At 37.0% G+C, this 25,749-nt stretch overlaps 1 protein-coding gene across 1 annotated transcript; it reads right to left on the bottom strand.

Annotated features, from left to right (window-relative positions):
- Positions 1-21,718: 21,718 nt before the first annotated feature.
- Positions 21,719-24,742, bottom strand: LOC114383906. Its single transcript, XM_028343613.1, has 5 exons — positions 24,636-24,742; positions 22,942-23,045; positions 22,607-22,777; positions 22,288-22,443; positions 21,719-21,880 (listed from the first exon to the last, which is right to left on the bottom strand). Exons 2-5 carry the CDS (start codon positions 22,987-22,989, stop codon positions 21,719-21,721), a joined length of 537 nt encoding a protein of 178 aa, XP_028199414.1. The 5' UTR covers positions 22,990-23,045; positions 24,636-24,742.
- Positions 24,743-25,749: the final 1,007 nt, after the last annotated feature.

Genomic DNA, 25,749 nt, shown 5'->3' with positions numbered 1-25,749 from the left:
AAGGCGAGGCTCACGGGTGCGCTTTCCAAAGGAGGAAAGATGCACGGAGTCGCCACCAACGTTTATTTGTGGAAAACGTCGGGAAAACCGAAGGAAACCGGTCAAAATGAAAATTCTAAGTTCGGGAGTTGTATTTACGCTTGAGGAAGGTATTAGCACCTCTTACGTTTGTCTCAAAGGACAACAACCTATTTTTTAGAATTGTGAAATTGTGTTATCTTAACTTTTGTTTCTTTTTATTTTTTGAGGTCGACAAAAGCGGGGCTCTTGCTCCTACGTACCCTCCATCAAAGAGGAAATCAGACCTACGTAGTTCTTCCTTAAGCGTGAATCAAGTGATTCTTTTTACTTGAAAGGTGATCATTTTAAGGCATTGGACCTTAAAAATGATCCATTTTACTTGGTAAGAAACTGAAATGATAAACTTTCAAAACCCTATTTTTTGTGGACGAGCTTGACTAGGCGAGTTGATTTTAGCCTTAGTTTCACTTTAGTTATTAGTCAATTCAATTAAGAATGAAGGGCATGATGTCAACTTTTAGCTTTTAAATGAACATGCAGGGGAAACATCGGGCTCAGCTGAAAATAAATCACTCATAGTGTATAAAACTCACACAGGCAAGTGTTTTATCCTATTCCCAAACCATAACTGCACCATGACTCTATTTTGCACACGAATTCCTATCGAATCAAAGATCAAACGTACGATCACAGACCAATAGGATTTTCTCGAGCATAGTGCTTTTTGGAGAGGAAGCTGGGTGTTTCGGTCTTTTCCTCTTTGTTCAGGTGGGGTGGGATATCGCCAGTCGAGAACGACCTTGAAAGGCAATCTGAAGGGGAGAGACACCAAAAATGGGTTTTCCTTTGCCGGCAGTCCCTTACCTTGCTAAAAATTTATCTGGTCTGAAGATCTTCCGTTCTCTTTCTTTCATTCATCGAGAATTGCTTATTTTCCCTTCTTACTTCCTTTCGATCTTTGATCGGGAATCCTTCCTTTTCTTTCTTTTGTTCTTTTCTTTATTTTCGTTTTTTTCTTTTTCCTTCTTCCCATTTCTTCCTTTTCTTTCTTTTCACTTCTCCTTTTCCACCCCTTTCTTTGGGAAATTGGGTTTTAGCATTCTATTCGCTCTCCCTTGAGGAGATTCCACTGTCCTTTGCTTTGGGGGAAAGGATGAGGATTCCTTTTTTATAGGCCAAGGTTCAAAAAGGTCTAAGGTTGTGTCTCAATGGGGTCTTTTATCGTGGGAACCCCAATCTTGATATCTGGGGCGAAACAAATTTGGGTGTCATGGTGTCGATTTCGGGCCGAACTTCCATATTATTCCATAAGGCACGCGTGACAATGATGATTTGAAAATAACGTGCGAAATTAGTCATGGCTACAGCCAGGTGGGCACTCAAGCATCCCGTTTATGGCATTGTGATACTACGGTTGGGAATTTACACAGACAGACCCAACGTTTCCAAGTTATGTTCTTTCATCAGTTCAATGAATTCATCCATTCTTATCTCGGTTTATTCCGAAAAATAAACTCTTAGCATCAGTCCCTTGTTTCCAGAAGATACGTTTGCTCTTTACGAATGATTTATACTTCTTAACTATAACATGTCGACCTTCGCGGTCTTTCTTTCTTTTTCCTTTTTGTTTCATTTTTATATATTCACAAAATTATACACCTATGGTCCTCTATGAAGAAATTTTACTTTGTATATCTACACTTTTATACATGACAAACTTTTTCTGTATACGCATTGGAACTCTCTCTCTTTACGTCACATGATCAAACCCTATTTACATTCAAAGATCTTTTTCGTTTTTCTCCAACGCACACCTATGGCTCATACAAAAGTTTCTTTATATACTTTCGTTGCTCACACACACAAGAATTTCTCTCCACGCATCACTTACACACACAAAAACCTTCTATACACATTTTCCTTTTACATACATGTATATATACAAAAACATTTTTTCTTTTCCTTTATATATGTAGACATTTTATTCACCACTCTTCTTTCTTTTTTATCATGATTTTGGTTCATTTTATTTTTAGGACAACGTTCCTAAATGAAAAATTCTACGCGATTCCGAAATTTCAACAGACACTCTTGACAACAACGAAACAAGTACTAACGTAACGACTCAAACGATATGTATGTACAAAACAAAAGTCGATCAAAATGAAACAAACGTTAACGAATTGGGGATCCCACGGTCATGTGGCTCCGCATGCCACCAGACCCTTGGGTCACGGTAACAAAAAGTGGGGTGGTCGACAAAAGCAGAGCATTTGCTCCTACGTATCCTCAATTTGTGATGAGGAACTCAGACCTACGTAGTTCTTGACAACTTTGAGACTAAAAATAGTCTCGGTGTTTTCTTCACCAAAATGCGAACATGCTTTAGTAAAGAGACAAAACTTCCAACTGATCAGAGCAACATATGCTTTTTGGATGAAAAACAATGTGTCTATCGGGGAAGGAGAGTATGCTGATGAAATTTTCTCATAACCATAAATGAGATTTTCGATGTTTGCACTTCGTTTCTAAACGACCATTTAGAGGAAACACTGGATCCAACAAAGATAGGAAAAAAATCACTCAAAGTGTATCAATCTCACACAGGTAAGTGTTTTATCCTAATTTCGAACCATAGATATGTCATGACTTGATTTTGCAAATCATTTCCTATCAAATCAAAGATTACATGCGTGACCATGGATCAATAGGACTTATTTTGGGAATGGTTTTTAGGTGGGGAATTTGGCTTTGAGTGTTTTTGCCTTCTCCTTTTCTGTTTTTGTTTAGTGCGGGGCGAGAAAGTTGCTAGCGCACAGGATTTTGGTTGGCAATCAAAGGGAGAGGACCACTTTAGGTCGTGGTTTCCTTTTTCTTGTTTTTTTTTAGTTTATTTGGTGACAATTCTGTATTGTTCAAATATTGTCTGGTCTAAAGACCTTTCCGCATATTTCTTCTGTTTTCTTTCGATCTTTGATCGGGAACTTTGTTTTTTTTTGTTTTTTTTTTTTTTTTGCTTTCTCCCACTCTTTGATTGGGAATTTTCTTTCTTTTTTTTGTGTCTTCTTCCTAGGGCAAGGATTGACATTCTCACCCTGGGTCAAGGTTTATGATAAGTTGGGATTTTGGCTCAAGGCTTGTAGAACGGCTAGTCACGATATATGTCAGGGTTTGGCCAGCGGTTCGGGGATAAAGGGGACATCCCACATTATTTCCATGATACACATGCAACAATGATGATTAGGAAATTTTATGCAAAACTGGTCATGCATGCACCTATGTGGATACTCAAGCTTCAAGTTTTTTATGGTCATGTGACACTAGGGCTCAGGATTCATTTTCCCTATTTAAGTTAACCCAGTATTTCCAAAATATGTTCTTCTATCAATTTGTGCATTCATCCGAGTCTATCTTGGGTGTTCGAAAAACTTTTCACAGCATTTACCCTTCAAATGTGTACACACATTTTTTTTTTCAAAAACTGGTTAAGATCAGTAAAATCTTTCAAAGAAAAGTTGGAAATTATCTCTTTTCACAAGCATGTTGTTTTTTAGCTAGACAACTTTTTATTATTATTTATTATTATTCTTTCTATTTTTTTTCCTTCTTATCCTTTTCTTGCTCGCTCTCTTTTTGCTCTTTCTTTTTTTCATGAGGTATTTTGCTACCTAAACATACGTATAATATTTTTGCTATATACATGCATATCCAAGATATCTTGCTACCTAAACATACATATATATGTTTTGTGAGATATTTTTGCTATATATATGCATATCCAAGGTATCTTGCTACCTAAACATACATATATATATTTTGTGAAGTATTTTTCCTACATACATGCATATCTAAACATACATATATATATTTTGTGAAGTATTTTTGTTTACATACATGCATATCTTAGGTATTTTCACTACCTAATCATACATGTATATATTTTGTGAGGTATGACTACCTTCCGAGCTTGTGCTTGTTTTATTTAAATTCCTAGGATCATGAGCAACTAGGTGTGTCCTACTATGACTTGAGAAACAAAAGTGATCAAATAACAAGAAGAGATTTAAAAGGTACTAGGTTGCCTCCTAGTAGCGCTTCTTTAACGTCTTGAGCTGGACGCGTGATGGCTTATCAGTCACGGACCTAGTACTTTGCTTACCTTTGACTTTGGACTTGGTCGCCTATTGGTCGGCCATGGGACGTAAGCAATGCTCTAACCTTTTTGTGGATGAGCTGAGGTGAACTCTAGAGGTGATGACGGTGTGTCTGTTGCCCGCTACCAGCCATCCCCAGGCTGCTGTGGTGTTTCGCCCTGCGCCTGCTTGGAGACGCAGTACTTCTTGATGAAAGCTCGATTAGTAGGGGGCCTGATGCCCTTGCTGGAGGTGACAGGCACTCCGTAGAACTGACAGAGACCCGTAATTAGAGCTTGACAATTCCAAGACCCTGTTGGACTTCTTCGGGTCCACTGGGTGTTTTGTAGGCGCGATCCCTGCAAACAATAGATGAAATCAGAAATCAGTCGAGCGATGTGCATACTTACCTATGATGACCTGACCTTGCCGGGGGGAACGGGCACCCTGTAGGACTACAGAGGCCCGTAACCAGAGCTGGAAACCCCAGGGCCCTGTTGGACTTCTCCGGGTCCACTGAGTGTCTTTGCGGGTGCAATTCCTGCAAACAATAGATGGTATCAGAAATCAGTTGAACCATCTGTATACTTACCTATGTCACGATGGCATGACCTCGTTGGGGGAACGAGCACCCTGTAGGACAAACAGAGGCCCATAACCAGAGCTGGAAACCCTAGGGCCCTATTGGACTTCTTCGGGCCCACTGGGCGTCTTGTGGGCGCGATCCCTGCAAACAATAGATGACATCAGAAATCAATTGAACCATGTGCATACTTACCTATGTCATGACGGCACAGACCAACCGATACATCTGCAGGGGGAGATTGGCATTGTGGTCTCCGGGCAGAATGTTACTAAATAGCAACGTCATCCATATCCATGTAAAAGTGGTCATGTTGGTGCGCATGATCCACACTCGTCTTTTTGCAGCGGCACGGGTGAAATCTTGCCCCGGTATGCATAGTAAATGCGTGATAGCCTCCCTCTCTGGATGTGCTCACACAGTTAGTCGCCTTCTAATATCAGGGGGTGGCCCAGGAACTGATAAAAGGAAACTACTGGCCCCTTAACCGGGAGCGCAAGTCTCGGTTAAGCATCTAAGGGCAAAGGACCTTATATTCTCTTAAGGTGTGCATATGGAGCACACTAAAAATGAGGACGCGTAGCCCTCTAAAGGCGAGGGCGTGCAGCCCTCTACAGGCAAGGACATATAGTCCTCTAAAGGTGATAGGTACTAGTACCCAAGGGTCCACCTTTATGAGAAAGCAAGAGATCGACTCATCGAGAGGGCCGGTCATCCAACAAGATTGGACATGAGATGTAGGAAGTCTATGTAGTTGACATGATTTTTAGGGATGCAGACGCATGCAACCTTTGTCGTGAAATTTGGTAATGCTGACCGCACATGAAACAATGCAATGCAATGGAAAGTTGTACAATGTTCATGACATTCTTTCCCTATTTCGTGATTTTGATTTTGATTTAATTTTTTTTGGAAAACACAGATTGACTGTCCTTTTGAAAAAGGTGATAATTCATGCAACCTTATCCTATCTTTTGCAAATCTCTCCGGGAACTCCCTCATAGTGTATATTCTGTTTGATTTAGTCACTTGACCATTTTGGAGTGACGACAATGGAGCCGTTTGACGTTTAATCAATCTATTTGAAATTCCAGGGTTTGTCCCCCCCACCCCCCCCTTTTCTTTTCTTTTTTTTTATTTAAAAACATCGACGGGTGAGGACTTTTGATCTGCCCCTATATTCACTTGAGGCTCATGCACGATGCCCCTCATTGCCCCAGTGTAAGGCTTTGAGGTACCAATTGCTATCTTTTGTCATGACCTTGTAGCTGGGAACCTATCGGGCGAGAACTTCTAATCTGCCCCTAGGCTCGCTTGAGGTTTTTGCATGGTACCTTTCATTGCCCCAGTGTAAGGCTTTGAGGTACCAATTGTTGTCTTGTCTTCACAACCTCGTAGTGAGGAAGAATGAAAGAAGCAATTGATTCTTGCAAAAAGAATTTTCCAAGGACGAGAAATAGTTGAAGGATTTTTCAGTTGATGGATTAAGTCAAATGACTCCTATGTAGAAGCAAGATGTTTTGATCTCTTGATGATGCTAAAGGATCAAGTGCTTCTAAGTTTTATTTAAGACAAGAATCCAAGAAAATCAAGATATATGATCAAGTTGATCTCTAGAATCTTTAGGAAGAAGTTTCCAAATTGAAAATAAACAAAAGGTTTGACCAAAGAATTCTATCATTTCAAATTGACATTTGCTCTCTGGTAATCGATTACCAGCAGTTGAAAATGTTTTAATTCAAATTTTTAAAACCTGTAATCGATTACATAAGTCTTGTAATTGATTACCAGAGGGGATTTTCATAAAATAATTTCCAAGAGACATATCTATTCAAATGTTTAATGAATGGACATTCAAATGTTTTAAAGAGTTTTCATTGCCCAAACAGTTTTATCCTCTCGAAAGATCAAGAGTTTTTCTGAACTGAAATGTCTTATCCTCTCAAAAAGATTCCTTGGTCAACCACTTGCATATTCAATAAATAATTTTGATTGATCTTCATTGTACAATCCATCTCTTTTAAGAGAGACCTCTTCTTCTCTTCTTCTTATTTCTGAAAAGGGATTAAGAGACCGTGGGTCTCTTGTTGTAGGGGATTCTTGAACACAAGGGAAGGGTTGTCCCTGTGTGCATTGTTAATCCGAAAAGAGAGAGTGAAAGTTTAATTGGGGAATAGTCTTTGTATCTTAATTTAACCCTCCCCCTTCTTAAGATAACTGAGGCCATTTGTCCAACATCCTATTCTTGATAACTCACTTTTCTCTAAAAAGACAAACTTTCCAGGATGATAAAATGAGGTCACATGAATGTCTTGAAAACACAGTCAATCAAATGCTTTTTTTTTTCTTTTTGAACTCCCTTTTTTATTTTTATTTTGAAACTTATTTGTTTTGAACTTTACTTGTTGATTTACGGCACCCCCACCAATGTGCAAGATGAGTAATCTCTGATTGAACGATCTTGGAAGTCCAAACTCAGGAGCGCATGTCGCTTGAGCAAACATACCAATGGCTTGCACCCACATTTCGGTGAAAGTTGAATAAGCAAAGATGCGTTTGCGAGAGGATGAGGGACAAAGATATCAACTTTATCCATTTCTTTTAACATTGTAACTGTGGTTTACAATAATGGTACAAACTTGAAAATCTTGATGGGTCATTAGAGACATCTAACAACAGCTTTCAAAATTGCCCCATGTGTGGCATCTTTTGTCAATGTCAAGATTTACACATGATTCTCCTCAAATTTCAGCCAGCCCGCATCAATTAGACCTTGCACCTTACGCTTTAGAACCCTACAATGCTCAATGGAACGCCCTGGGGCTTCTCCGTGACAAGAACACGCTGCGTTCGAGTCGTATTCTTGGAGAAATGGAGGTTGATGAACCTCGGCTAGGGTTATGGCTACCATTGAATTATCAAGTAGATATGGGAGCAAGTCAGCATAGGACACTGGAATTGGGGTAAATTCTACAGGCTTTCTCGCTGCAAAATTCATTTCTTGGTTGGTGTTTTGGTTTATGCTAAAGGTGGTGTTTGTCATTGGAAGTGCGGTAGGTAGGCTTTGTGGTTGATTTTAGGGATGGCCTTTGTGGATAACTGGGCGGTGGGTAAGGAGAAGGTTTGTTATTGGCTGAGTATTGACATTGTTGGGTTGGTGGGAAACTTGGCGGTATTGGAATGGCAGTCACAGCACGGGCTTCTCCTTCATCCTCACCCTCTTCATTTGCCCCAGTTTTCTCATTCGTCCAAGCAGGATGACTAAATTTGCCTTTTTTTTAGACCCACATGATCCTTTCACTGGCAAAGACCAAATCTGCAAAGCTTTGAAGGTGCGCAGCCCACCATTTTCCATAGTAGAATACTGGTAATGTGTCTACTATCATTGTCATCGTTTTTTTCGTCATTGAGGTGCCACTTGAGCTGCCAGGTTCTCCACCTTTGGGCGTATTCTTTGAAAGATCCGTGCCCCCTTTTTTGCATATATTTTGTAGTTGCATCCTATCCGAAGCCATTATACCGACACTGCCTAACAAAGGCAACCATTAGGTCCTCCCAGGAATGGACTCGGGAAGGTTCCAAGTTAGTGTACCAGGTAACAACTACCCCAGTAAGACTTTCTTGGAAGGAATGTATCAACAATTCCTCATCTTTTGTGTATGCCCCCATCTTCCGACAATACATCTTTAGATGGTTCTTGGGGCAAGTAATCCCCTTGTACTTGTCAAAGTCCAGCACCTTGAACTTGAGAGGGGTGATGATATTGGGTATTGGGAACAACTCTTCTAGGTTAGCAAAGGAATAATCTTCACCTCCTTCAATGGCCCTGAGCCTTTCCTCTAGATGATCCAGCTTTCCCATTTCTGCCATAGCATGAGGGTTTTTACTTGTCGTGGAATGCAAGAGGTGTAGTTGTGGGTGATACTGAGGGCCCTCCAAAGTGTTTTGCAGGGGTATATCACCAACTGCTTGCCCTTCAGTGGCTTGTCCGAGGCAAGGCTCGAGGTTGGCTAGATTGGGGTGGGGAATTTCATGTGTCTCCCCCACGGTTTAAGAGACATGTGCATGATTAGTTTGGGGTTGTTGGCTCTCAATGGGTATAGGAGTGGAGTTATTGACATCCTCATTGAGAGTGTACGCCACATTGCGTGGTGTATAGTTGGGAGGCAGGCCATATGGCGGGAAGGCGTGCTTATTTTGAATTTGCACATCATAGGGGCCGCCCGTACTTCCCAAATCTTTGCCTACCATATCTGAGGTTGGATGATTCATTTGGTTGATGCCGGATAGGGACGTCGGGTTCCCCTTAGCAACAACGCTGGTAGCGGCAATTGCAACCGCATTGGCTTCTATTATCTTCTTCACACTCATCATGGCCTCCATCATTGCGGCCATTTGCTCTTTCATGGCCTCCATGTCGGCCTTCATCTTCTCTTGTATCTCCTCTACTTCACCCATTACTCTAGCTCTAGCACAAGTTCGGTGAGGGCACCGTAAAGCATGTTTTTTTTCTTTTTTATAACAATGATTAAGTTCTTTTTTTTTTCAAGGAAAGAATGCAATGAGCAATGCAACCAATGAACAACATGGATGTATGCGAATGATGCACAGTTGAAGTATTGCAAATTTGTACACTGGATATGGGGTTGAATCAATTTAGATTTTCAACATGGTCCATGACATCTTCGTCAAGGTGAAACTGGAAGTAACAGGGACATCAGCAGCCCTAAATGTGTTTGGCAGTAGATGAAGCAGCGATGTAACACGATCTTTTGCCCCAATTTTTTTCAAGATGGTTACTTCCATACTTCAACTTGACTCGATGAACCTTTTAGTAAAAGCACGAGCTTGGTTCAACCCCATAACCCAGGAAATGGCAATTTTGATCGCCAATACTTCATTAACAATTCATAGGGATGAAAGACTCGGGAATATGCATGCAATGTATGGAAAATGTAATTATGAGATTGAGATGCCCGAAGAGACATCCTTTCTTAATTAACCACGCATTAGGTACCATGCTCAATCATTTTGTTTTGTTGTTTGTGTTTTTTTTTTTTAATTTTAGAAATGGGTTTATGATCCCAACATGGTTGGCTCATGGTACCTAAGACATGCAACTAAGAATGCATCATGAATTTTCATGCTTCCCCCTTTTTTTGTTTTTGTTTTGTAAAGGAAAATTCAAGGATCATGTATGAGCAAACATGTAGAACAAAAAGTATGTTGAACGCATATGCATGATGATGCAATGACTCGTGCAAAATGGGAATGTGATAACTGACAAATGCAGGAACGATATGTTCATTATGATGCTGAAGAGATGTTTATGCGGTACATGATATGAATGCATTTATGGACACGAGAGCCCGGAAAATTATCTCTCCTTATTGCGCATTTGGGGGGTGCAGTGCCCCATGTGTGCAGTTAAGAAGACGATATGGATCTTCCAGCTTCCCATGACAAAAGACGAGACCCACATACAACGCATGTGTGACGGCATGATGCAGATGCGCATGCATGAAACGGAAAGAAAACAACACAAAGGGGTAATTCACACATATGAGACTGCAGAGATCCAACTTTAATGCTATGTTTTGGGCATGATGGTGCCTCAACGAGGTATTAAAAATGTTACGTATTACTCTAAAGAAACCAAACATCACTAGCAAAACTATAAGTGCTATTTCCCAAAAAATGCATGAGAACCAATGGCACGGAGCGCGTTTGCTCTTTGCCCCTATTTGGGAACCTATAGGACAATATCTAGGGGTCTCTAATAACTACTCCCCAACAATTCATAACTCACACGGCTGTTTTCTAGAGGTATCATCACTCAAGATAATAATATTGTGGCGGTATGGAATACCAGCGACAACACATTATAAAGAGACAAAGCTCTAGACGAGGTTTCACTATTATCAAGAAAGTCGGAGACCTAGCATGATGATAGATTCACCTCCACTCCTTAAATTCCCATGAACCTGGGTATAGGGCCCCTTTTTTACTCAAACCCGTGGGTGCTTAGAATGCAGTGTAAAGAATGCAAAATATACAACAATTATTTACATTTTAAACAGTTCAACAAATGCACACACGAAGTTTCACAAATCCACAATTCTTTAAAATAGGCCTAACTCACAAAAATAGTCCCCAGTGGAGTCGTCAACTGTCGCAACATGCCCTTTCGCGGGCGAGCGAAGGCGAGGCTCACGGGTGCGCTTTCCAAAGGAGGAAAGATGCACGGAGTCGCCACCAACGTTTATTTGTGGAAAACGTCGGGAAAACCGAAGGAAACCGGTCAAAATGAAAATTCTAAGTTCGGGAGTTGTATTTACGCTTGAGGAAGGTATTAGCACCTCTTACGTTTGTCTCAAAGGACAACAACCTATTTTTTAGAATTGTGAAATTGTGTTATCTTAACTTTTGTTTCTTTTTATTTTTTGAGGTCAACAAAAGCGGGGCTCTTGCTCCTACGTACCCTCCATCAAAGAGGAAATCAGACCTACGTAGTTCTTCCTTAAGCGTGAATCAAGCGATTCTTTTTACTTGAAAGGTGATCATTTTAAGGCGTTGGACCTTAAAAATATCCATTTTACTTGGTAAGAAACTGAAATGATAAACTTTCAAAACCCTATTTTTTGTGGACGAGCTTGACTAGGCGAGTTGATTTTAGCCTTAGTTTCACTTTAGTTATTAGTCAATTCAATTAAGAATGAGAAATCCCAAAGAGAAAACGTCTGATTGATTTTTCGCTTTATTTTACTAAAAAGGTATTTTTTATTGTTATATTATTATTTTACCTCTTTTTTGATTTCCAATGTGGTTACGGCATGACCGAACGGTCGGAATTCATTTTAACAGAAATTAACGGATGATACAATTCAAATAATCGGTGGGAATTTATTTTATTTTTAGATTAGGCGAGAAACGACTTAAATAAATGACTGAAGCACGTCAAAAGGGGGTACGGAAACTAAATGAAAACGAGAATAAAAATACATAAAACAAATGGGGACCACCACGGGTACATAGAATGAATCGAAAAGCTCGATTTGGAAACTTACCCGTTGAAGAACGAAGAACAGATGATGAACGGTGAATAACGGAGGAAAACCTTCACGGATTTGCTTACGGAAACATCTCAGAAGCGTTACGGAAGCACCTCGGCTTGGATTTTCTTCACGGAAATAATTTTTTTCACCCAAAACAGCTTAAATACATCACCGGGGGGATCCGGATCCTTAGAACAGCCCCCTTCAGCCTATTTATAGGAAAAAGAGGGAGGAGGTTGCCGCCCAGCTCGCCCAGGCGAGCTGGGTTGCTTCCTCCAGAAGCAATCCAGCTTCAAAAAAAATATTCAGGAAGGCCCAATTCAAAATTTCAAAATTGCTATTTGCACCCCCCCCAATTTTGATAAGTTCACCCCCCTTCTTTCGTAATTTACGGAAAAGTTACGGAAGCCTTATGGAAGCATATAGGACTTGATTTTCTTCTTTTTTTCTCTTCCCTCTCACCTGTATTAAGTTAAATATTCTTATTTAGGGTGATGGGAATTTTACGGAAGCATTACGGGTGTCCCGGAAGCCCCGGAATCCCATTTTTCAACAAAATGGGGGGTGTGGTGGCCACCAAGCTCACCCAGGCGAGCTCAGCTCACCCAGGCGAGCTAGGTTGCTTCAACCTTAAGCAAGAAATTGCCCAGAAACCTCTAGAAGGGCCCAGATTTAAAAGTTACTATTTGCACCCCCTATTTTACTAAATACACCTCCTTTACCTTTTTTTGGTAATTCTTTTTCCGTAACGTTATGAAACTTTACGAATTTTGTAACGATACTTATTTTCCTTCCGCAAGGTTACGAATCTTCACGGATTATGTATTTACTCTTTTTTAGCTTTCGAAGAAGTTACGAAAACTCACGAATTGCGAGAAACACCTCCTTTTGATTTCCGTCACATTACGGAATTTTCACGGATCGCGTAAGCCTGCTTCCTTTTGATTTTCGGCACGTCTCGGGACTTCACATATTGTGCAACAAAGGGTGCCAAGTATCTCAAAGCGGCCAATCAAAGGTTGTATATCATCAAATAATAATCCCCGGACGAAATTAGGGTATGACAGCTATAGAGGTGGCTTAAGTTCAAATCAGCCTTATGGCTAAAGACCACAAAATTCTGGTCCCACTAACACTTCTTTTGTAGGTCCTTCTAACAACTCTTATGGATGTTTTTCAAATAGAGGTCCACAACAACAGCAAGCTCAGCCAGATAGAATGTTAAAGTTGAAGATACTTTAACACTCTTTATGCAAGTATCCATCTCAAACCAGAAGAACACTGATGATTCTATTATAAATCTAGAAGTTCAAGTTTGACAATTGGAAAAATAGCTATCTAAATATGGAAGTGGATCTTTCTCAGCAACCACACAGGTCAACCCAAAGAAACATTGTAATTTAATTACAACAAGGTGGGGGATTGTGGTTGGTTTGAAGGATAATGATGAGAAAAAGAATAAACAAGGAGTTGAAAAAGAAAACAAGAAACATGATGAAGTGGTGACTAGTGAAAAAGTGGTAAGTGAAGAAGAGAAGAAGAAATCAAATGAATAAACCATTGATAAAGGTAAAGCTATAGTAAACAATCCACCAATTGAGCATCTTCCTTATCCACATGCTCCATCAAAGAAAGATAAGGAAATGTAGTACAAGTGTTTTATAGATATTTTTAAACAATTGTTAAAATTCCTTTTTCTGAGGCATTAGAGTAGATGCCAACATATGCTAAATTCATGAAGGATTTTCTTATGAAGAAGAAAAGAATTATGGATGATGAAATAGTGAAACCTCAGCCACAACAATAACGTCCAACTTAAAAGACGTTGAAGAAGCGCTCATGGGAGGCAACCTAGTGTTTTTAAGCTTTGTCTTCATTTGTGTTACTTTAATCTTATGTCTTATATTTCTAAACCTTAATTTCGAGTCTTTATTCATGAGTAATATTTTTTAATGTATAAAAGGATTTTTTTGGATTAGAACACAACAAAAGGATTTTTTTTTTGGAAAACATTAAGAATGGAAACAACGAGGGACTTTCCCTAATACCAAATGAACTTAGATATTTTTGCATGGACTTGATAAAAAAACAACTTTCGAAACACTGATTGGATTTGAATATGGAAACATGCCTTAAGCTTTAGTGACTGTGTGCAACCACAAATTTTACATTGAGTGTCCTCATTGATATGTTCTACTGTTGATTTTGCATGAATTTCTAATTGTCATAACATATGATTCATGGATATGATCTAAGCATTCTTTCTTTCTTTACATTTTAAGCCACTGGCCAGATAGCTATCCCAACATATATTATTTTACCATTTGCAAAGCCCATTGAGCCAAACACTTGATATTTTGTTGGAACACTAAGCTAGGATAAAAAATTTCCTACCTAATCTTAGGTTAGGAGAACAAGGATCTTTTTGATGTGGATTTCTATCATTTGGTGGTTAATGTGATGTGAATACTCTGTTTTTATGGGTATTAAAGGAAATTAAATATTTATAAGAAAAGAAAAGAAAAAAAAGAGAAAGGAAAAACAAGTTCTTTGTGGATAAATAAATGTCTAAATCATGTACATAGTTGTTGTAAATATCTAAATAAAAAGAAGTGATAACTTGGATGAATCAAAAAAGGATAGGAAGTGATCATTTGTTTAAGTTACTAGCTAGATTTTTATCTCTGCTCTCCTGTTCTCAAGGTATGTTTGAATATCCAAAAAAACCAAGATTTCCTTCAAAACCAGGCCCAACCTTAAAAAGACTTATTGATCCATGATGATTATGCACATTATCTTTGATTTTATGGGAAATGACTTGCAAAATTGATTCATGACATATCTATGATTGGAATTGAGATGAAACACTTGCCTGTGTGAGATTCATACACCTTTGAGAGGTTTTCCTCTATTTGAATAAATCCAGTGTTTCCTCTTATGTTCTTTAGAAACAAAATGTGAAATGATCTTAATCTCATTTTTTGGTTCTCAAAATTCCATCTTTGTGCTTTGTTTTCTCATCGTTGCATTTTGAAAAATGTTATTATGATGAGTTTGGGAATTGATTTTTTACAAAGCATGTTCATATTTTTTTGAAGCTTACTTGTACTATTTTTAATTTTTAATTTTTCTTTACTTTGCTTGAGGACAAGCAAGATTCTAGGTTGGGGGAGTTGACAAGTGCCAAATTTTAGTTATTTTTGCGATTAAATTGTTAGCATTATCCTTTAATTGTAATAGTTTTCTTATAAACTACCCTTAAAACTAGTTGCAACTATATATTGTACATTTACTAATATTGTTGTTTACATATGAAAGATTCATTCATGATTTTGTAGGTTTTGATGGTTATTTGTTAGATCCAGAAACAAAGCTAAAATGATGGGAAAAATGGTTTTTTCATGAAGCTTTTTGACCCTAAATTTACCCTAGCTAGCATCCAGCTCACCTGGGCTAAGAAAAAACATCAGCCCTAAGCAAGCCACTCACCTGGGTGAGCTGATACCTTCAGCCCTAAGGATGCAGCTCGCCTGGGCGAGTTTCCCCTGCAGTAAATTCTATTATTTCCGTATTTTCCGTATTTCTATAAATCCGTTATTTTTAATTTTCATTTACTTTAAGTTGTCTTTTGTTAATCAAAGCATAACCAATGACATTCAATTAAATTTGTACATAACTATTAAACTGATTTACTTTTATCCGAATGAATTAAGTAAACTCAAGTACATGTGGAGACGAACACTTTTATAAATGTGAAACCTACAACAACAATTACTACGCTTGCCAAAAGTCTCAACACTTATGATCTCAACTCTCCGAATAATCACCATCCCATCCTTGAAGTTAAAAAGATTTGAATTCAACTTGCAAATGCTTGCAATGATTGGTAGGGGCCAATATGATGGTGCATTGCATGTAGGTAAATTCTGAATTTAACTTAAAAAAATAAATAAATAGCAATGCTTTGTCTCCTGCTACAGGATCTTATCCTATTTTGAGTATCTGAATATATTTATATCAGTTAATTCTTCATATTTTAGGGAGTTCCTCTTAAATTTGAAATTGGTCCTCACGATGTGGCTAATGAAAGCGTGGTGATATCCAAGAGAGATATCCCTGGGAAGCAAGGGAAACTGTTTGGAATCTCTATAGAGCCTTCAAATTTGGAGACTTATGTTGAACACAAGTTAGATGAGATACAATCATCTTTATTGGAAAGGGCAATTGCTTTTCGAGATAGGTTCATTCTTTTAATGCTACTTTTAGCCTGTGATTCATAAACATAATCTTGTCTTAACATGCTTTGAATTGAATTCTTCAAAATAGCCACTTTTATTTATTGATACGTCACATTAATCATCCTTCCTGAATTGAATAATGTTAATAGTAGCCTCTCAGGTTTTTGAAATGGATTTGTCTAGAATGTGCTTGACTTTATCCTTGCTTTAATCATCCTTTTTTTTATATCCATGATAGATTTGGTGGCAGAAAGTGAATAATTCTTCCACCTAGATGTACCCTGCTACCCTAGCCTAAAACTCGTCCAAATCCTTAGGTTGTTTTCAAAAGAGGCTGTAAGTGAGGGGCTCTAGCTTTAGTATTATGATCATGGAATGTAGTGCGACGTCAAGGTCATGGTCTCCAATTTTGATGGAGATGGCTGTGTATCACTCCATGAATGATCGCAAGGACTCGTAATGAGCTTAGCGCATATTGACTAAGGGGACGGATGTTGTGTGGTGAGGATGACTGGTTGCATATTACGCTCTGAAATGCTGCGTTAAGGTGGTTAAGGAGTCAATAGACATCACTCCTAAACATTTGTACCACATTAGCGTCGGTGCTTTGAGGGAGGTCGAAAAAAATTTGCACAACACAGAGTTGTCATTGGAATACAAGTTGACTTAAGTGGTAAATGCATCCAAATGTTCATCTGGGTCTATTGTACCATTGCATCTTTCAATGTTCATCGGCTTCTATGTTATGTGTTGATGATGCCATCGATAAAATGGTGTAGACGAATGGCATCATTGTGGATGTGCAAGAACCTGATTTTGGAGTGAATTGTGGTTCCCTCCTAATTACCACAGGCAGAGTTCAGTATTGCTTTCCTAGGTATGTGTTTTGTCATGGGTCGGTTGTATAAAGGATGGAGAGTGTGGTGGAGTTGGTGGTGGTGGGGGTGGTGGAGATGGGTGTTGAATGACGAGCCTTGCTCTGAGCTCTGCATTCTGCTCTCATAATCGACGTATGTTCGCTTTGTGTTTCTAGCTACCGCGAGGCTTTGAGGTTGACCTCGATTTTCATGCCTAGTTATTCGATTTATACGCTTGAATTTCCTGCATTGTTGATGTCTTCGCCCTTATGGAGTGTGCAGATGAAGTAGGGTTGCCTCTCCTTATTGCTACCATCTTGTGCCCAAAGGAAAAATTGCCTCGACCCCATGGTCGGCACCAAATGTTCTAGGTGAGTTCTAGCGAGTTCTTGACAAGTTTGTATATGGAGTGATCAATAGGACGTACCCAATAGTCTTGCCTTTAGGTCTAAATGTAACGACCCGCCTCGTCGCTACGGTATCCACACTCTAATATTCGATAATTTCAATTTTTCTAAAAAGAACTCCCTTAATTTTTTATTATGAAAATAGAAGTGATTTTGTCACAACATAAATTCATCCAACAACAAGCCATTACTTAAGTGAATATGCATAATTACATAGAAACAATAATTCGGTACATGTCATACACATAACGAAAATTAAATATGTTCATATATATATAATTAAAATTCCAGTTTTACATCTTTAACTCAACAAAATAAAACTTAAAAACCAACTACGGAGGAGTTGATTACAAAACACAACTCTCTCCCAAAAATAACGCCAACGTCATCACGTCGGCTTGGCGGCTCCTCACCAGAATCTTACTCCCTACACCCTACCATTGTCATTCTGCTCCCACGAACAAGGTTCGTGATCATCACAGGTATCAACCACACGATACAAAATTGCAAGGGTGAGTTTATTATAAAAGAACCAATACCAATTCCAAATAACCACAATTAGCAAGAAACATAGGCAAACATGATAAGCATACACAACAATCATTATTCAACACTCATATCCAACAAATATTCATCATTCACATCCAACAATTACTCATCATCCATCCATGGACCCAATCAAGACTGCACAGAATGATGCATGCACCTGACTCAACACTCTGATGCAATGTGGTACGTACCAACAACAACCAAACCTCAGGAAATAGCCTAAGCGTGTCCACACGACACTCTCACTTAGGGAACTGTGCTGAGTTTGTTGAGACCACCCGGTTGTGCACGTAACAGCCCCCCTCCCATAGGTGATCAGCCTAGGAGCCCAAAGGTGTTCCCTACCAGGTGACAGCCCCCTAGTACAAAGTACACTTGGCCACAGTTACTCTATTTCCTGTGTCGTATGAGCTATGATCACGGCCAAAAGTAAGTGCCAAAGACCATGGACTAATTAAAGCGCCTAAGCATCCCCTCAGAAATGCTTAGATTCTCTAACCACGCTAGTTACCCACGTCTGGGCCATCCGACAAGGTCAGTGCACTCTACCCCCCATGACATACACTCCATACGACGTATGATCGTGGCCAAAAGCTAGTGCCAAAGACCCTGGAAGGTCAGTGCACAGTGCCCCCCACGAACATACACAACATGCACATGCCAATGCATTTCCAACATCAATCAACATTCCATTTCCATGTAATTCACAACATAAATATCATCTCATCTCAATGACGTTATCCACAACAACAACAACCTCATTTCATATTCACATATTCATCAATAATAACAATTCATGTTGACATGGTCTTTATTAACAATGTCATCTCAAATCAATATCATCATAATCATCATTATCATCACATATCAATTAAAATCCTCAATAGCAACATCAACAACAATTCAAACAAACACAACAATATCATTTCCACACGCACAACCTTCAAACAGCCAAAACAATATCATTCATCACAATATATATATCGCATCCCATTAGTTAAAACGTAATTTTCTTTGAAGAAAAATCAGCATGCACAGGGACAGGCAGATATCCTCATAGCTAGGTTCCCTGACCCTAACTATGGTGTTAAAATGGTAAATTTTATAATAAACTCCCCTTACCTATAGTGAGCTACCCCACGGATTCCTCGTCGCGTCACTTGAAGATTCCTTTTTGTCCTTGCTTGTCGATTCCACATAAGCCTCTACCATGCCAAAACGAAGGAGACTTAGTATGGATTTAAGAAAACAAAGCTAGTAACAGTGCTCTGGGTCAAACACCCACATCACTACATGAAAGAGCTGAGAGTATTTCGGGTTTTACAAAGGAACGTAATTTGGAAATTCCGACCACGCCAATGTGACCAGGGTTCAATGTAGGTTACGAAAATAACATGCATTTCATGAAAGGATAATGTTTACAAAGTCTCTTTCTCTAAGGTTTTTCAGAGGAAGCATAAGACATGCAATGGCGGTTGCAAAGTTAGAAAAGATGCAAAGACAAGATGAAACTAACAAGAAACAAGCATAGAACCATGGTTACCTCGAAAGAAAACGAAAGATCAAATTAGGGTTTTCGTTCTCTACCGAAACCGCAAGCCAAGTTGGAAATTCTGCTTCGGTTGAAGGGTTCCTCTCGGTGTGGGTTTTCAATGGAGAACAATGATGATTTGTGGTGGCTAATGGTTGATGTGGGTGATGGAGAAAGTACTTGGAACTTTAGAAATGGCTTTGGAAGAAAGAAAGAAGAAGAAATGACGTTTTTCCTAAGCTACACGAAAGCAAAGGCTGAAATGCTTAAATAAGAAATGCTCTTGGGAACGGAAGCTTCTAGCACACTCCATACATCTTCTCAAAGATCCCAACGGTTAGATCATGGGAAAGTGTCTTGAGAAGTTACAAACCAAATTTCGAGAAGATCCAACGGTTAATTAAGGCTGGGCAGCGTTTTTACCGAGGCAACTTCATGTAGTTTTCTCTAGAAGCTTCATTAAGAGGCTTCCTGCAGAAGCTTCATTAAGAGGCTTCCTGCAGAAGCTTCATTAAGAGGCTTCTAGCACACTCCAGACATCTTGCCAAAGATCCCAACGGTCAGATCATGGACAAGTGTCTTGTGAAGTTGCAGACCAAATTTCGAGAAGATCCAACGATTAATGAAGGCTGGACAGCGTTTTTACCGAGGCGGCTTGATGTAGCTTTCTCTAGAAGCTTCATTAAGAGGCTTCCTCTAGAAGCTTCCTCGTGGCTTCTTTGAGAAGCTTTCTCAAGAGGCTTCTTTGAGAAGCTAGATCCTTATCTATCCACACCCCTCTATTAACTAAATTAACTTCCTTAAAAATAATTACGGATGAAAATAACGCAACAAATAATCAAACATCAAACATAATTACTAATAATATATAGATATATATATCACGGTGTTACACTATATATACATGTTCAACATAGGGAGGTTACACTTTTCAAGGGGCCACGTTGACTAACTACTCCAAGTGTTATGGGGAGTTAAGGGCCACCATGATCCGAGTATAGGCCGAGCTTCTGCCATACCATAGAAAGAGTAATAGTGGTGCAAGTAGAATCACGACAAAGAAGATTATTAATTTAGAATTTTGACACCAAATAAGTAATTTAAATATACGGGGGTATATTCCCATAAAAAATATATGGGGGTATAGAAAAATAAAAACCCTCGCTTATAAGATTTACAACTTAAGAAATCAAGTGAACTCTAAATTTTGTTGCAATGGAAATTTGGAATAACGATAGGGAATTGAAAACAATTGTTATTTGGTTTTTCAAATGCTCTCCTTACCCATCTCATTATTGTTAAATTAATCCTATTTTCATGGTACTATCATGTGTGGTCTCTATTCAATGTTATGAGTACATTGTAATCCTGAATACATATGAATACATAGGAAGACGTTAATAACAACTACCTTTCTAACTTCTCACAAAGGATTTTAATCAATATATATAATTTATTTATTTACTATATTAATTATCCAACTGATTTTATTTAAATATAATATAAATAAGGAATGAGATCATATATAAGTATTTTTTTTATTTTTATACTCAATAATATACTGTCAAATCATTCTTAAAAGTAAAAAAAAAAAGTCATTTTTTCAAAATAAAATGACCCTTAAAAATAGTTTGGACTAACTTAGAGAGCAATTCATTTCCACCCACTTCTAAAATAAATTGATTTAATTCGCCTGAACTATTAGACAATTCAGTTTAATAGTTCGGCAAATTGTAAATATAATTTTGAATACTTGGCTATAGTTCAGTAAATGGGACGTTACCCTCTAATATGGGTTATGTATGTTAGTTACTGCTGATGATTGTAAATTAATATAACCTTGTATATGTAGGAAAGTGAAATATACTTCTTTCTAGACGAATTATTTCAATCCATACTAGGTGATGAAACGTCGTCTTGCAAGGAATCTATTGCTACACTTTTAAAAATTGCATTCTTTAATTATGTTGTCATCCCCACCCCCCCTCCCCCTCCAACCTAATTAATTTTATTAATATTATTATTTTGTTCATTTAAAGAGATTTCCTTTGAACAGACATGATCAATTTCGTTAATGGAAATGATAAGTCATTACAACAGACAATAAATGCAACTCCTTCAAAATAGTCCCAAATTGTAAAGTATCTACTATCCGCCTATAACCAATTACATAAGCACTACTTGAAAACAACAGTTGTCGCATCTTGAAAATTGCTAAGAAAATAAAAAACCATACTCACAAAAACAACATGTCTCGTTCACACATAAACAAACTATTTTGTTAAACATTAACTATAGTAATTTATTCAGGTGATCTTCAATCATATCCTCATTCTCAATCGTCTTACTCAGCCAGCTTTCTTTTCTTGCAACCACGGTTTCGTTTTTTGTTTCCATGTTTTGCTTGCTTTCGATGTTGTTTGTGAGGAAGACCTCCATGAAGCAAAAAATGTATTAATTCTGGCTGAGACCGGAATTTCAGATTTGAACTCAAGTGATGATAGTACTGCAAAAACAGTTTTATTTGTTAGTTGTCAATGTATGCTAACATAATTTATTGGATATATATGTGTATATTCAGAATAAGCCATTAGAGACAAACTAGTTACTGCATTAGTTTCATCATCATAACAACATATCTATATTATGGTTTCAAATAGCGCTCTATAAGTGTAATAAGGTTTTTGTACATGCCAGTAATAATATCATCAACATAATATGTGATCATATCATTTGTATTTGTCTACAATTTCTCATTGTATCTAGGTTTTTGAAGCTCTCAACCAATGTGACTGCAACTTTAACTTAATACCAAGCATGATGTTAAGATGTGGATTATAATGATGGAATAAGAAAATCATTAAAAATATATAATCTTATTTTACATTTAAATCATTTATAGTTTAATCTTACAGTATCTTGCGTTTTTCTCTCCTCCTTTGTACTTGTACTTGTACTTGTGCAGCGTTCCCTTTTTTCCAACAGCCAATTTTCTAGTCTTCCTTTCATTGAAAATCTGGGAACATGATTCCCTCTGCTTGCTCCCTCCTCGTATAGATTCAACAATTCCTGTAGAAAATTGCAAGGATATATCTATTTGGTGAACAATTTATTCAACCATAGATCATTGGTTCAATTATTCTGGTTCATGGATCATACATGCAAGAAAACACAAAGATAAAATAAAAAACAATTAAATGGGTTTTGGACGAATAAGTAGCAATTAACTTACTTTGTCTAAGTCAATGTTTTCATCTTTACAAAATTTTGGAGGTTCAAAGGAAAAGCCTACTTCAAAAACAAGCTTAGTACTCGTCTTTCTCCCTCTTTTGTTGGGGACTATAGGTAGCATGGATGTGTTCTCACCATGCTGGAGATTTTCTGAGGCTTTACGAATGACCTCCTGGTATCAGTTATAAATAATTAAATTGTTAAGAACTTTATTAAAGTAAAATTCAAGGACTATATAGAGAGTATTAAGTGAGAATTATGGACCATTTTCAAAAATAAAAAGAATGAATATAAAGTACTAGATGATATTTGAGGGGAATACTTAGATTCACTTACCTTTATTTGTTTTAGAAAGTCATCAGAAAGTCTACTCAAGAGATCCATCTTAATTGGTTAGGTCGAATTTTTTTTCCTCTGACACGTGAAAGAGATTAAAAGTTCTGAAAAAGATGAAAAATATGACTGTGAGTGAGATGCCAAGGGTGGAGAACATTGTCATTAATATAAACAAAGAAAAAGAAAAAAAATGTACTTCTCATGTGAGATGTGGATACAATGCATATCTAATTAGTACTAAAGTTTTGGTTGATTTTCGCAATTTAACTTTACTAATTGTAATAGTTATATGCCTATGGCAGAATATTCAATTTCAACATATAACATTCACAATACACACAATGGGTAGCCCTATTACAGAAATTAGAAAAAGGGTCCGTAACAATAACAAACAAAATATATATAGTTGAAATAATTAATCAAAATCCCCAAATGGGACAAAAAGAGACAACTCCTAACACAAGGGATAGGGTTTGCTTAGGAAGGAATGAGACTGTTTATCTCTTTGTTTAAGGGTTAAGCTTATGTTAGTGGATCTTGAAAGGAAAATCCCACTAACACAATAACGCCCAAATGCATATACTAAACATGCTCATAAAAACTCTTTTTTTTTTTTTTTTATTTCTAGATCTTTAACATCTACAAATTTTATTTTCCCACAGAAATAACCCACAATAATGTTTATTTGCTTAATTATTCAAAACATTTTATGAAATATTGCATGTATTTATATGATATAGGAAAAAAATATCGGAGTGTTACACAATGCATATCTAATGGTTACTCCAATTTTGGTTGATTCTCAATTTAATGGGCAAAATTTATTATGGATTTTCACTTCTATTGTAATTAATAGGAGGTATAAATTATATATTTTTGTTGACTTGACTTCAATATCGGGGAAAAAATTAATATTAGATAATCACAGTCAATCATATGTTAATTAGGGCATAAATTATTAATTATTTATTTAATATTTATAATAATAAATTTCATTTTATACAATATCTCATCATAAATATCTGATCACTCACTGATTCACATTCTAGATCACATACTGAAACCATGAACATATACTCATCTCATGATTCTTGATCCTATTTTAGAAGCATTAAACACACTTACAAATTATAGCTTTATTTACATTATTATACACAAATGCATTTAAGTAACATTACACATACCCTCGTATCAATTTCCTCATACACTTTCCCTCCTCAAGCTATTTTTCAAAACACATTCTTAGTCTAAAAAATATCAATCTCATAATAGAAGTACAACTTAGAAGCAATTTTTTTTCATTGATATCGGAATCCAACTTTTGAAAAGTCTACATGTTACCATATGTTTTCAAACATGCTAAAACCATTTTTACAGTCAAAAATTTCTAATTTCAGTTCTAAATTCATTTTTCCCGCAACAATTGCAGAATCACCCGAAAAGGATTTAAAACTTGATTTTAACATAACATTTGCTACCCAAATTCAAATTTGACAAATCTTATATGCTTTTCTAGGTTTTTGGGGTCAAGAAATCCTATTTTGGAATCCAAAGAGGAAAAAAATCATATCATTCTCAGTTGCACAAACAAAGGCATATACGAAAATAACACAAAAATTTCACAACATCAAAATTAAAGCTCTATTCATTCCAATCACATATAGACGCCAAGGGTTTAGAAAAATCCCCCTTACCTTGTTCCAATAGTTCAAAGTGCTCAAAATGAGAAAATGAATAGCCCAAATGTAGCTCTTTCAAGGTTCTACCACATATAAAAAAATGTAAAGAGAAAGGAAGACATTAGAGGGGAAAAAAGGAGGAGTGAAGTTTTAAAATCCCAAGAGAAATGGGAGAGAACTTACCTCCCTCTCTCTCTCTCTCTCTAAAACAAGCACCATAGTCAACCTTTAACGAGGCTTTTCTCTTAATCACATTTTTTTCATTGACAAGAGTCAAACTAATATCTTACTAAAGATGTATGAGTTTTGTTCCACTCAAACTAACCAAATATTGATAAACAATAAAATTATATTTAAATCTCCTCTTTCACAATAAATATTACTAAAATAATCTCTCCTATTTAATGTCATCAATGAAAAATATAAAACTTAAAGTTGAATTCGTGCTATCAATAGTAGTCATTAATTAAGGTCATTTAAGGCACACATTAAATGCAGTAATATATTTAATTTTCTTGAAAAGAATTAATAATACCATTAAATGCATTGAAATTTTCAATTAAAAAACTGAAATGGTAAAAACTAAACAAACAAATGCATAATATTATTACTATTATTTATAAGAAAAATCATTAATGAAATTGATAGAGCTAAACAGCTCAAACATGAAAACATAATTCAAATGTAACCGTTAAGAAAAAGATTAATCAAACAATAGCAATAATATACTTAACATCCACTAGCTTAAAAAAGTGAAAAACCACCACACACTACTAGAAAAAAGGCCATTAACATCTGTTCTAGAGGACATTCACATCAGTTTTGAACCGATGTTGAAACAACTATTGTTAAAAGTAGGTCATTCTTTACATTGGTTATAAAATTGATATTAAAATCCACAGTACAACAGTGATTGTCCCCAAAATCGATGCTGTATAACACAATACATTGGTTTTAACATAACTAATATTATTTTTGCAATTGGATCCCTAGAGTTAGTAGAACTATCAAGCATCTATAAACAAACTCTAAGAACTCACTTACAAAAATTGATGAATATGAAAGACCTAATTACAATTTATTTTATTTTAGGGACCTAATTGAAAATTCTCAAAAAGTCTAGGCTATA

The sequence above is a fragment of the Glycine soja genome, chromosome 14 (assembly GCF_004193775.1).
Source record: "Glycine soja cultivar W05 chromosome 14, ASM419377v2, whole genome shotgun sequence".
Taxonomy (NCBI): Eukaryota; Viridiplantae; Streptophyta; class Magnoliopsida; order Fabales; family Fabaceae; genus Glycine; species Glycine soja.
This window is presented reverse-complemented; position numbering and strand designations above follow the sequence as displayed.

Coding starts and splice junctions, on each gene's coding strand:
- LOC114383906 (XM_028343613.1), bottom strand. CDS start 22,989: ATGGATCTCTTGAGTAGACTTTCTGATGACTTTCTAAAACAAATAAAG. Junction 22,444..22,606: donor AAAACATTGACTTAGACAAA/GTAAGTTAATTG, acceptor AATTTTCTACAG/GAATTGTTGAATCTATACGA. Junction 21,881..22,287: donor AGAGAAAAACGCAAGATACT/GTAAGATTAAAC, acceptor CTGTTTTTGCAG/TACTATCATCACTTGAGTTC.